A 13,033-nucleotide genomic window follows, 5' to 3' on the forward strand; every position below is an offset into this window, starting at 1 on the left:
ACGTGGCGCAGCATCATAGGACAAAATATTATGTGAGGACTACAAAAAGTCCCATATTGGTTATATATATAAGGTGGCATTTAATTCACTTGACAGTTGTTTAGGGGGTAGTTAAACACTCGTAAAGTTAAAGTGAGTTTTGGGGACAAGTTAAGGAAAGATTTTTATGTATTTTCTCATTTTAAAAATTAGAACAAAATATTATTAGCTACCTAACAAGAAGGGGCGGATTTATAGCATGCCGAGGGTGTTCACTGGGACATCCTTGGCAAAAAATTACAGTATATATATAGGGTAAATTTCTGTGTTTATGTACATATATTAACTTTTGAACATCCCGACTAAATGCAAAAGGTTAAATTTCAAGTTGGCCCGTCAAAATTGTCATGTGTCCTAAGTTCAATTCCCATTGAAATATTATTTTTTATATTTAGCTTTTGTTGTTTTTTTCAAACCCCTTGAGTGAAAATTCTGGATCCGCCACCGCTAACAAGTTCGAGAATCGTCTTTTGAGTCAATTATCATAGCTTTGAGATGACGGACGACAATGCTCTATGTCCTCCATGTGGATTGTTATTCATGTAGATATAGTGTATTGAATGAAATATCAATTTATTTAAAATTATATTGTAGTAGTTATTTTGGAACAACATTGTCCTTTTCTTACCTAATATTCACAACATAATATGGCTTTGAGAATCACCTAACGAAAATGTTCCAAGTAGATATGCGTGTTACTGACAAATTTGACCTAATGTCAAACAAGCCAACAATTTAATTAGAATGAATCTTGAGTAAGGTATCAAGAATTACAATATTGCATCACTAAGCAAAAATATAGGTGCTTTACATAACATTTTTTTATGTCAAAAAGCTGTATAAGTGTTGTCGAATAATTAAGGTAAAACCAATCTCGGATAGTTAGATATGGTCACTTTTCTTATTTGAATTGATACTGTAAATTGTTATTTTCTCCATATCTCTGTTCAAGAAATTGATACTAACTCATAAATTGATCATGCAATTTCTTCAACCTTTCATCGAATATTTGCTTGATCAAATCCTTTTTTGCATTTTATTTAACAAAAATAAAATATATTTCTTATGAAATAAAATATTTCTGGGTGGTTAACAGCCCAGAATTGTAATTTGAGTCCATCGTAATTTTAAGAATGACCTGGTGACAATGTTCCATGTAGATATATCGGTATTAGTCACTTATATTCGTGTAAATATGCAACGTACCCAAGTCTAGCAAGTTGCAAAATTGAACATCATTCTATCACAAGTCACAACATTGATAATGACGTCATTTTCGTGATCCACGTACTATAGGTGTTAATGTTATTATTTGTACTTATTTAACTTATATAGAAACATGAGTTTTATGAGGATCGTCGTCCATCATGGCATTTTCGCAAATAAAATGAAAAGTGAGGGTAACTAATGAGTTCATTCTTCAACTCTTATTTTGACTCTCAACGCGTGTCCATTATGGCAGGCCCTATGTCCCCTTCTTCACATTTTAGGTGTCTCTCTTTTCAATAGAAGCTCATATTGGTGAATTCTTGCTTGCACTGTAGGCTCAGGTTATATCATTTCACGGACCCCACTTTTCCCAAACCCCCAAATACATAATCATAATTCAAACATGGATTGTTACTTTAATTAAAGAAAAAATTAGTTCTGCCGTTTCTATTTGTCTGCTTTATAATTTTGCAGTGAATAAGTAATCGTTCTATTTTTTGTTCGTTATTCGAATGGTGCTAGTAAAGACTAATTCCTTCCGGCTAATGAGGTTGCCTTATTGACTGCTAGGGAGTCTACCCACATTCGAAGAGTGCCCTGCTCTACGAAAGGAAAACGGGCTCGGGCGACAGATCAATAGTCGACTCAAGGTGGGTAGCAGTGGAGTCAAGAAGCTTGTCAAGAACATGAATCAGTTCGTTGGGGCTAAGACTTTTCTTCCTTCCTTCTTCAGGTTAGCTAGGTGATACGCCCTGAATCGTCCACCAAAGATGTCGCTAGATGGGGGTATCAGTTGAAGCCTAACTCTTTTTTCTGCCTTGGTCTAGCCTCCTTTCGTAAAGTTCGGAACGATAGAAGCTTTCATGGCTCCTTCCGGAAAGGGATTGTTTTTACTACTATTACAGAAGAGTTACATTAATTTTTAAACTTTAACTATAAATTTGGATATGAAATCTTTAAGTTTTTTGAATTAAGTTTACATATTTAAAAATTAAATAAAAAATATTATAAATCACAATAATGGACAATTTAAAATATTTAAAAGTGATATGAGAAACATTGCAACTTATAATACCTTTCTTATAGTTTTCAAAGATCTAAACTTTAATTTTAAAATATTAAATTAATTAATCTGATTTAGTTCCGATCTCTGGAGAACTGAAACATGACAAGATAGAGAGAGAGTAGTAAATCACCACCATATTTAAATTATGTGACTATTTTTTGAAATTTGTGCAAATTAATTATAAAAAATTCTGTTGGGCTTAACCATAATAATTTATAGTTAACTTGCTTACTCTTAATTTGTGATAGACAAATTCCTTAACCATATAAAAGACAAGAGACAATTACAGATAGTTTGGAACATTAATTTATGATAGTAAGTTCATAATTTTTTCATTTCAACTATATATGAAAGGGTTGTACTTGGAATTTAGGACTATAAGAATGCTATTTGAATTAATTGAATTATAATTGTTTTCATTACTCACTCCATCTCAATTTATATGATATCATTTGACTAGGCACAGAATTTTGAAATGTAAAATCCAAAGCAAGTCTTAAATATCTGTGTGGACTGTAAAAAATTTAATAAAGTTAAGTTGCTTCTGCAAATAAAATTAAAGTTGATATTTTTTTATCGCGACAGACTAAAAAAAAAGTGTGTCACGTAAATTATGACACGTGAAATACTAAACTGTCTTATTTCTCATGTTGAGCACGGGCTCGCCATCATCTAGTAACTATATAGAAGAGTGAGTTGATCTCTTAGGATCGTCGTCGACATGGCTGTTATAGTGGCCATTAAAGTTAGTTTTTAGGACATATTGTCCTTTCACTCATATTGCTGAATGACAACTTGCACTGTAGGCTCAGCTTATGTCATTTCATGGACACCACTTTTCCCAAACCCCCAAATACACATAATTATAATTCAAACATGGATTGTTACTTTAATTAAAGAAAAAATCAGGTCTCCCGTTTTTATTTGACTGCTTTATTTCTAATTTTGCAGTGAACAGGTAATTGTTCTATTTTTAAATAAATTATTTATCAATTGAATTTAAAATCTTTACTACTATTACAGAAGGGTTACATTATTTTTTTTTAACTTTAATTATAAATTTGGATATGAAATCTTTAAGTTTTTTTGAATTAAGTTTACATATTTAAAAACTAAATAAAAAGTACTATAAATTATAATAATGGACAATTTAAAGTATTTAAAAGTGATATGAGAAACATTGCAACTTATAATACTTTTCTTATAGTTTTCAAATATCTAAACTTTAATTTTAAAATATTAAATTAATTAATCTGATTTAGTTCCAATCTCTTGAGAACTGAAACATGATGAGAGAGAGAGAGAGAGAGTAGTAAATCACCACCATATTTAAATTATGTGACTATTTTTTGAAAATTGTGCAAATTAATTAAAAGAAATTCTGCTGGACTTAACCATAATAATCCATAATAATTTATCATTACAGATAGTTTCGAACATTAATTTATGATAGTAAGTTCATAATTTTTTTCATTTCAACTATATATGAAAGATAGGGTTGTACTTGGAATTTAGGACTATAAGAATGCTATTTGAATTAATTGAATTATAATTGTTTTCATTACTCACTCCATCCCAATTTATATGGCATCATTTGACTGGGCACAATTTAAGAAAGAGCCGAAGACTTTTGAAATATAAAGTCTAAAACAAATCTTAAATATTTGTGTGGATTGTAAATCATCTAATAAAGTTAAGTTGCTTCTGTAAATAGAATTAAAAATGATATTCTTTTATCGCGATAGACTAAAAAAATAAAGTGTGCCGCATAAATTATAACACATGAAATATTAAATTGTCTTATTTTCCATGTTGGGCCCGTGCTTGCACGGGCTCGCCATCATCTAGTACTATCATATATTCTGCAGAATAGGTTGCTGTACTGTATAAGATATTAAGGGACCCTACTATTATTTGTTTCTCCAAGAAAAATTTAAGATTTTCTGGGCCCACAATTTTTTTAACGTCAAACAACGATAAGCATGCAGGCACCTAATACTAATACAATTTCACTACTCGAGAATTTCAAATTCTATTAATAATAAATATTATTTAATTAAAATTTAAATTTTTAATTTAATTATAATTATTATAATATATTTTTATTTATATAATAACATAATAACAGATACAAATAGTAAGTCGCCTCTTCCACGTGAAGAACGTTAGGATTGAAAAATCACTTCATATTACTACTATATATTTACACCTCCTACAAACATAAGATCACACATCAAAAGCCAAAGATCATAAGAAAGATTAAAAATGGATAGTACCATTGATTCTTCAGTTTCAAAGCTTCCTATGAAAGAAATCCCAGGTGATTATGGCCTCCCTTTCTTCGGGGCAATAAAGGATCGTTATGATTTCCATTACAACCAAGGCAACGATGAATTCTTTAGGTCTCGCATGAAAAAGCATGGATCCACTGTCTTTAGAAGCAACGTCCCTCCTGGTCCATTCAATGCTCCCAACTCCAAAGTCATTGTCCTTGTGGATGCTGCTAGTTATCCCATCCTCTTTGACAACTCCCAAGTTGATAAAGATTCCCGCTTTGAAGGCACTTACATGTCCTCCCCTACTTTCAATGGGGGTTATAAGGTTTGTGCTTTTCTTGACACTACTAATCCCAAACACTCTACATTAAAAGGCCTTTTCTTGTCCACACTAGCTAGGTTGAAGGACAAAGTCATCCCTTTATTTACTAGCTCAATTTCCGGGGTGTTTACTAACCTTGAGAAAGAACTGTCCGAGAAAGGAACATCAGAATTCAACCCCCTTAGTGATAAACTGTCATTTGAATTCACCTTTGAGTTTTTCTGCGGGGGAAAAAGTCCAACTGATACAAGCCTTGGTGATAATGGATCAAAATCTGTAGACAAGTGGGTGTTCTTTCAGCTAGCTCCATTGATTTCACTAGGCCTCAAATTTGTACCAAACTTCCTTGAAGATCTCGTTCTGCATACTTTTCCTCTACCATATTGCCTTGTAAAATCTGACCATCAGAAAATATATAATGCCTTTTACAAAAACATGGGGTCTATTTTAGATGAAGCTGAGAAGCTTGGACTGAAAAGAGATGAAGCATGCTATAACTTTGTTTTTCTAGCAGGATTCAATTCATATGGCGGTATGAAAGTGTTCTTCCCATCTTTAATCAAGTGGATTGGATCAGCAGGACCGAGTTTACACAGTCGGCTCGCCAAAGAAATCAGAGCCGCTGTTAAAGAAGCAGGAGGGGTCACTATTTCAGCACTAGAGAAGATGACGTTGGTTAAGTCTGTGGTGTATGAGACATTAAGAATGGACCCTCCAGTTGCATACCAATGTGCCAAGGCCAGAAAAAATATAATCATCAGTAATCACGATGCATCATTCTTGATCAAGAAAGATGAATTGATTTTTGGGTATCAGCCACTGGCCATGAAGGACCCCAGAGTTTTTAAGAACCCAGAGGAGTTTAATGCAGATAGATTTGTGGGAGCTAGTGAGGCATTGCTCAAGTACGTCTACTGGTCAAATGGTAGGGAGACGGTTGATCCAACTATGACTGATAAACAATGTCCTGGCAAAGATTTGATAGTGTTATTAGGCAGGCTATTGGTGGTGGAGTTTTTCCTGCGTTATGATACTTTTGAAATTGAATTTGCAAAGTTTTTGCTTGGTTCAAAGGTGACTTTCAAGTCAGTAACCAAGGCAACATCATGAAGTGGAATGAATGTCAGGAATTGAGTATTTCGCAATAAGGAAGAACTTCCTCAAAAGATTACAATCTAGGGGGAGTTCAAAATCTAGCTTTTCATGAAAAACTTTAATTTTCTTATGTAGATTTTGTGTTAGAACTCACGCGATGCGTGGCCAATAAAGCAAGTTAATTATGGAACAAAATATTATCTAATAATATTTGACCTTATTAGATGGTTATTGTTAGTACCGACTTCCTTTGTTCTAATATTAACATATCCTTCCTATTTTTAGTTACTATATATCACCTATAGTTTTCTTTGGTAATTAACTGACATTTTATTACCAAGTAGGAATTTACAGCTATAAAAAAACAAAACTGATGAGTACACAATACTAGAAAGGCCCAGAGTTAGTATGCTCAAGCCTCAGCACTATTACTCAGCTAACTGCACTCATACAAAATACCAGTTTATTGCAGTTTTCTATCTAAACTATATATGTGTCATGCTACCCCGCACAAAATCTCTTGACTTATACTTCTCACAATCAACTCAGGCTGCCTTCTGGTCTTCTGGAAAACTATCTTGTTTCTTTCCTGCCACGCAAAATAAACTGCTGCAGCTAAGAACATTTTGTATGTAGTGGCTACAACATTTTTATTTCTGCAACAGTTTAGCATCCACAGAACGTCTTCCTTCCACTCTACTGGATCTCTGTTAATTCCCTGCCACACCAAAAAAACTTTCCATAATTGTGCAGCTACATGACATGAGAAAAACAAGTGATCAACTGTTTCTTCAGCCTGCATACATAATGGCCAGTTAAGATCTTCAGTAATGCCCCACTTGAACAACTTGTCTTTGGTACATAGCCTTCCTTGTGTTGCTAAAGTCACTAAGAACAACCATTTGGGAGATCTTGAATTGTTATAAGTCAATCTTCTCCATGACATCTTAGGATAATCTCCTAACATCTTCAAATGCACCTTCCTGATTGAGACAGCCTTGTAAATTCCTGCTTCTTCTATGTAGTGTGTTGCCTTGAATATGTTTTAAATCATCTACCTTGATTGTTTTGGCACAATCTTCCAAAGTTCGCCTCTATTACCATAGTATGAATGAATCCACTTAACCCATAGGATGTCTTTCTTCAAGGTCAGCTTCCAGAGGAGTTTACTTAATGTTGTTTTATTCCACAGATGGATATTTAATAAGTTCATACCTTCTCCCATCTTAGGTAGACAAAGATTTTTTCATGCTAGAAAAGCCTTTTAAGACATCCCCACCTGGCTAGATCATAGGAATGTTCTATAAATCTGCTAAATAACCTTGATGAGCTTCTTAGGAAGCAAGAACAACTGAGACCAACAGATATGGACAACAAGCAACACCGACTTTATCAGCTGGAGCCTGCCGGCATATGAAAGCATTTTTTAAATTCACGACTTGATTCTTCCCAACATTTTGTCTAGGCATTGGATGATTGACATCCTTTTAGAACTCATTAGCACACCTAGATACCGGGTAGGTAGCTCACCTTTGACCATTCTTATTGTAGCCAAAATTTGCTCTTGCATAGATAAGGGAACCCCTCCAAAGTAAATAATAATCTTCTGCAAATTGGCATTTAGACCGGAAGCTAGTGAGATAGTGGTAAAGCAGTGAAACATAGTTTGAATAGACCTGTTATCCTTCCTGCTAAATAAAAACAGGTCATCTGCAAAACTCAGTTGTGTGATCTTTATTCTTCCACATTTAGGATGATATTTAAACTAAGCTTGTTGCTCAAATACTCCATAGTCAGGACAAATAGATTGTGTAACAGCCCAGCTTGCCAGTGATATTGTCCGCTTTGGGCCTTTGCCCACACGGCTTTAAAATGCGTCACCAGGAGGTAAGACATGCTTACTTATATACCCGGAACCTCTCTTGTGTTATGCCGATGTGGGACATTCCTCCTAAGCTGGGGTGTCATATACACCCCCTCTTATGGACTCAACTTCTTCGCTGAGGTTTGCCCCATTGCATGGGATTTGCCTAGACTGAGCACTGAGGTTTGCCTTGCCTACTCGGGATTTGTCTAAACTCAGTTGAACTCTGGCCCGTCATCGACAATGCTGACACATGAGTGGCTCTGATACCAACTGTAACAGCCCAGCCAGCTAGTGATATTGTCCGCATTGGGCCTATGCCCGCACAACTTTAAAACGCGTCACTAGAAGGTAAGGCATGCTTACTTATATACCCAACACCTCTCCTGTGTTATGCCGATGTGGGACTTTCCTCCTAAGCTGGGGTGACACATATTGCAGGCGTTGATTTACAGGACAACAGATTTGCTCGCTAGGATTTCTTGCGTATCAACTATTGGTGAGCCCTACTTTATTCAAGGTGTTGTCTTATTTTATGTCATGTCATGTCATGCAGTATAGATATGTTGGGGGCCTTGTCCCGGTAAACAGTTTAGCATGTCATGTCAGGTGTTCAAAGTCGTATAACCAGTGTTGGCTCAGTACTTATTATGTTATCAGATCTCTTTTGCATCAAGCTTTCAGACAATATTTTCAGTATTATCCTTAGACTCCATGTTTTACTCATATCATTTCATGTTTTAAATTATATTCCATCGTAGTAAATGCCCCATATTAATTCAACAAGCCATGTGGTTCGTTCGGTCACATGCAGTCAGGCACTGAGTGTCATGTTACGCCGAGGCCATGGTTCGGGCGTGACAAAGCTTGGTATCAGAGCCCAGCCCGCTTGTGATATTGTCCGTTTTGGGCCTATGCCCGCACGGCGTTAAAACGCGTCACTAGGAGGTAAGACATGCTTACTTATATACCCATTACCTATTTTGTGTTATGCCGATGCGAGACTTTCCTCCTACGTTAGGTGTCACATACACCCCCTCTTATGGACTCAGCGTCCTCGCTGAGGTTTGCCGCACCTCATGAGATTTGCCTAGACTCAGCACTGAGGTTTGCCCCGCCTACCCGGGGTTTGCCTAAACTCAGTTGAACTCTGGCCCACCATTGACAAGGCTGACACAGGAGTGGCTCTGGTATCATCTATAACAGTCAGCCCGCTAGTGATATTGTTCGCTTTGGGCTTAGGTCCGCAAGGCTTTAAAACGCGTGATTAGGAGGTAAGACATGCTTACTTATATACCCAACACCTCTCCTGTGTTATGTCGATGTAAGACTTTCTTTCTAAGCCGGGGTGTCACAGATAGGGTGACATAGGATCATCCTGTCCTAGTCCTTTTTTGGCAGCAAATGGTTCTATAGGCTCACCATTGGTCAGAATAGAATATGAAACTATTTTTAAGCAACATATGACCATTGAATTATCTTGGATTAATTATATCGAACAAAAGTAAAATAATAAATTATTATAAAATAAAAAATGCATATGTAAAGTCCATCATGATTAATCTAAGCATATAGTATTCATGGTCGTATATAACGCTTTTATCTTTGACTCAATTATAGAACAATCAAATATTAAAGAATTTTATAAAGAATTGTTTAAAGGAGATGATTTAGGAGATATAAACCTAGTTGAATATAAATTGTGGAGAAACTTTTTTGGTTTTTGATTTTACTATTAAAACTTCAATTACATGTTCTTTTATAAATTTTTACATAGAGTTCAATTACTATAAATTTTCATCTCAAATTTAAATGGACCTATCTATCTATATATTTTTTTGCTATTTTTCTTTAAATTTTAACTATTTTTTCTTTAAATAAAGTGAAGACTAAATAGATATTAAGCCTTATACACTATAATTTTTTATTTTTTTATTTGTCCTTCACATTTTCTTTAAATAAAGTGAATACTAAATTAACATTAAGCGTTATAATTCTATACCCTAGTTCAATATAACTTTTTTCATCATAATTCAAAAATCTTGCCCATCTCAAATCGCATAAATTTATACTGAATATATATATATATATATATATATATTTTTTTTTCTCTTTTGTTATTGTACATCTTTGTTGCATTAACCATTAACTAATACTGCTACATTATCATTAAAATTTAAGATGAATCGACACACTTTTTTAGAGAGAAAAAGGGAGTACACAAACTTACCTAATGGAGGTTCTACACGGTACGTATAATATCACAGGAATTCAGACATGTCTAGTTGGTCTCTTTACCTAATGGAGGTTCTACACTGAGTGTAGTGGAGTTTTGTTGTTGTGATACAGGGGTGAGGCTTGGGGCTCTTTTAATGAAATGACAAAAAGGTCCCTATTTTTAATGTGCTGGAAAACTATAATAAAGGTATTTAAAAAAATGAGAGAAAGCTAATCTACTATCTTCACGCAGTAGGTTAGCAAAACATTATATATATATATATATATATATATATATATATATATATATCTAGTGCTACTTGGTAGTAGACGAGTTTGATTATTGCTAATAATGCTAGATCAAGAGCAATAGTCACTATGTGGATGAACAAGCTAGCAACTACAGTAGGCTATCTAAATGGGGCATGACAGTGGACAAGAAATGCAAACTATGTCAAGTGGAACTGGAGACCAGAGATCATTACTTGTTTTCGGTGAGTTCACCAAAATATTGTGGAGGGAACTGCTCACCTGGATCAGCATACCTGTTCCTAATGCTGTCAGGAAGGAGGCTCAGGCGAACCTAGTAGCCTTTGTGCAGTCCATATATTTGACTAGAAATTGCTGTAAAGATAGATATTATTTACCTGCAAAACCACATATACAAAAAGGTGGATGGTTAAATGGTAAAGTCAAGGCTGGTGAAGGTCTCTCTTTTCTGGAGATGTGGGTTCGAAACTCACAGTGCCGGTGTTTTTATTTTTATTTTTGCTATAAGCAAGATTCTCTTTTAATTCTTTTAAAATTTCGAGTCCCCAGACCTCAAATCCTGGCTCTGCCTCTGAATACTACTACATGGGAAGAGCACCTGGCATGGGCAACTAGCAACTCTAGGGCATATATATATATATATATATATATATATATATAATTCATCCATGATGTGTGGATAGAGAGAAATCACAGAATTTTTTAGGACAAATGTCGAAAATGTGAACACATAGCCAAAGAGATAACATTTATGTGTAATGTGAGAGCTCCTGAGGGTGTTAGAACTAAGTTGCAGCAAGTATATATATATATATATATATATATATATATATATATTGTGCTTGAACTTGTTATGGATTTGTAATTCTCTCCTTTGGTGATAAATAAAATGTTTAGTTATCAAAAAGAACATGCACTATATATACGTAAACCCATCTATCATCAATTAAGCGAGTTTTCATTCTTTTCTTCATACAAGGTTTTATATATGTGGTTGCATGACAGTTCAGTCAATTATTTATACGAAAGAATAGGAAAAAAGATTAAGAAACTATATACAAAAAGAAAGAATCGAATTTTAAGTGCTAAACATCAATAGTGTTACATTACGATAATACTTGAATTCGATAATATTTGTAACATGCATGCCATGTGGTCATATATATATATATATATATATATATCTTACCTAATACTTCTTTCTGGTGATGTCTTCTATGTGACTAGAAATTCCTGTAAAGATCATTTTTGGTTGCTGGATGTCATGAAAGAACTGATATCCCTCTCTGAAAGTGTAAAATATAATTGTTTGTGAGGAAATATTTTACAGCAAATGTAGTCCAAACACAAGTGTGATTGAAATTATTTCGGATAATTCAAAATGATATCCTTCATTTTCTAGAACCCAAAGTTGAACCATAGGTGTTTACCCTATTTTTATCGAGGCTAAACAAAATACGACTTATGGGGCTCTTAAAGGATTGATTATATACTTACAACATAATTTAAGGAAGAGGTACCTATAAATTATTAATATATATGACTTAAAAATCTAAGGCAAGTCACAAAATGCACATTGTGTGGTTCCGAACTGGATCAATTTTAACTATACGAGGAATGTGTCAAAAAGGCTTCATCCATGAATGTGTGGATAAAGAGAAATCTATCATGAATTTTTGTAGGACAAATGTATGTATAAAATATATATTATAAGATCAATAAATAAAATATGTAAAAAGAGATAACAAATGTTTAATGAATGTATATTGAAAGTTTAGAATAAATGAGGGAATGTTTATTATTTAAATATAATATATAAGCAAGTACAGAGGATGTTTTTTTACTGAATAGATAGCTACCAAATTTTGACTAAAGAGTAAATGTAATATGAAAAGTTATTTACTTTAAATATAATATATGACTAGAGGGTTGAACGTTATGGATTTGTAGCATGAATATACTCCTTTGGTTGATAAATAAAATGTTTAAAAAATATATGTAACATAAAATTATATACAAATTAATTAATCTATATATAATATAAAGTTAGGCATAGACAAGGTGATGTGACACCTCTCTATGACCATCATTCCGATTTATCTTTTATCTCCTTTTTTTGACCTTTTTTATATTTTTTCCTCATTTTTTTAATTAAAGAAATAACTATAATCTACCCTATTTAATGAGTTTCATTAATTATATAATTCATTGTGTTAATTAATTATTGTTGTATTCGATTGGTTTTCTTCAACAGATGGTATGATCGTTAGCCCACCCCTTTTCCTATACCACGTTCCTTTCTCCATTCAATTTCATTAGTACCTCATTACTTCTATGTATAATGATCCGTTTCAATTGCCCATTATTGTCAATATAAAAGAGTTGCTTTGCCTGCTTGGGTGCATTGCCATTGCCTTTTGCATTACTGATCAATATGGAGTTTCCTTCTCTTTATTTATCCTAATTATAAATCTTAATTCGCCCTTTGATTTTCTTTTTAACAGTACTTTGACTTCTATTTTTAGGTATGATTCTACGTCTTTTTAAATTTCCTTAGTTGTGCATCTATAAATTCACTCAATTATTATTTTTCCTCTCCATTTTCAAAAATATTTATAGAATTAAGAAAAGTTAATCAAGGAAAAGAAATTTCATGATTTTGCAGAAGAATGACA

General features: G+C 33.7%; 3 protein-coding genes across 3 annotated transcripts in view; 1 reads left to right on the forward strand and 2 right to left on the reverse strand.

The window, feature by feature from the left end:
• The window catches only part of LOC132053325 (large ribosomal subunit protein uL5z-like), a 102,730-nt gene that overhangs the window by 44,624 nt on the left and 45,073 nt on the right, over positions 1-13,033 (reverse strand). The gene's annotated exons all lie outside the window — the stretch shown is intronic.
• LOC132053322 (allene oxide synthase 3-like) lies at positions 4,514-6,244 on the forward strand. The gene has a single exon (XM_059445293.1). It carries the CDS (start codon positions 4,580-4,582, stop codon positions 6,020-6,022), a length of 1,443 nt encoding a protein of 480 aa, XP_059301276.1. The 5' UTR covers positions 4,514-4,579; the 3' UTR covers positions 6,023-6,244.
• On the reverse strand, positions 6,436-6,953 carry LOC132054111 (uncharacterized). The gene is made up of 2 exons (XM_059446174.1): positions 6,546-6,953; positions 6,436-6,447 (listed from the first exon to the last, which is right to left on the reverse strand). The coding sequence occupies exons 1-2, from the start codon at positions 6,951-6,953 to the stop codon at positions 6,436-6,438; spliced, it is 420 nt and encodes a 139-aa protein (XP_059302157.1).

The sequence above is a fragment of the Lycium ferocissimum genome, chromosome 4 (genome assembly GCF_029784015.1).
Source record: "Lycium ferocissimum isolate CSIRO_LF1 chromosome 4, AGI_CSIRO_Lferr_CH_V1, whole genome shotgun sequence".
Taxonomy (NCBI): Eukaryota; Viridiplantae; Streptophyta; class Magnoliopsida; order Solanales; family Solanaceae; genus Lycium; species Lycium ferocissimum.

Excerpts from the sequence above, each read along its gene's own strand:
- LOC132053322 (XM_059445293.1), top strand. The coding sequence starts at position 4,580 with ATGGATAGTACCATTGATTCTTCAGTTTCAAAGCTTCCTATGAAAGAA.
- LOC132054111 (XM_059446174.1), bottom strand. The coding sequence starts at position 6,953 with ATGTCATGGAGAAGATTGACTTATAACAATTCAAGATCTCCCAAATGG.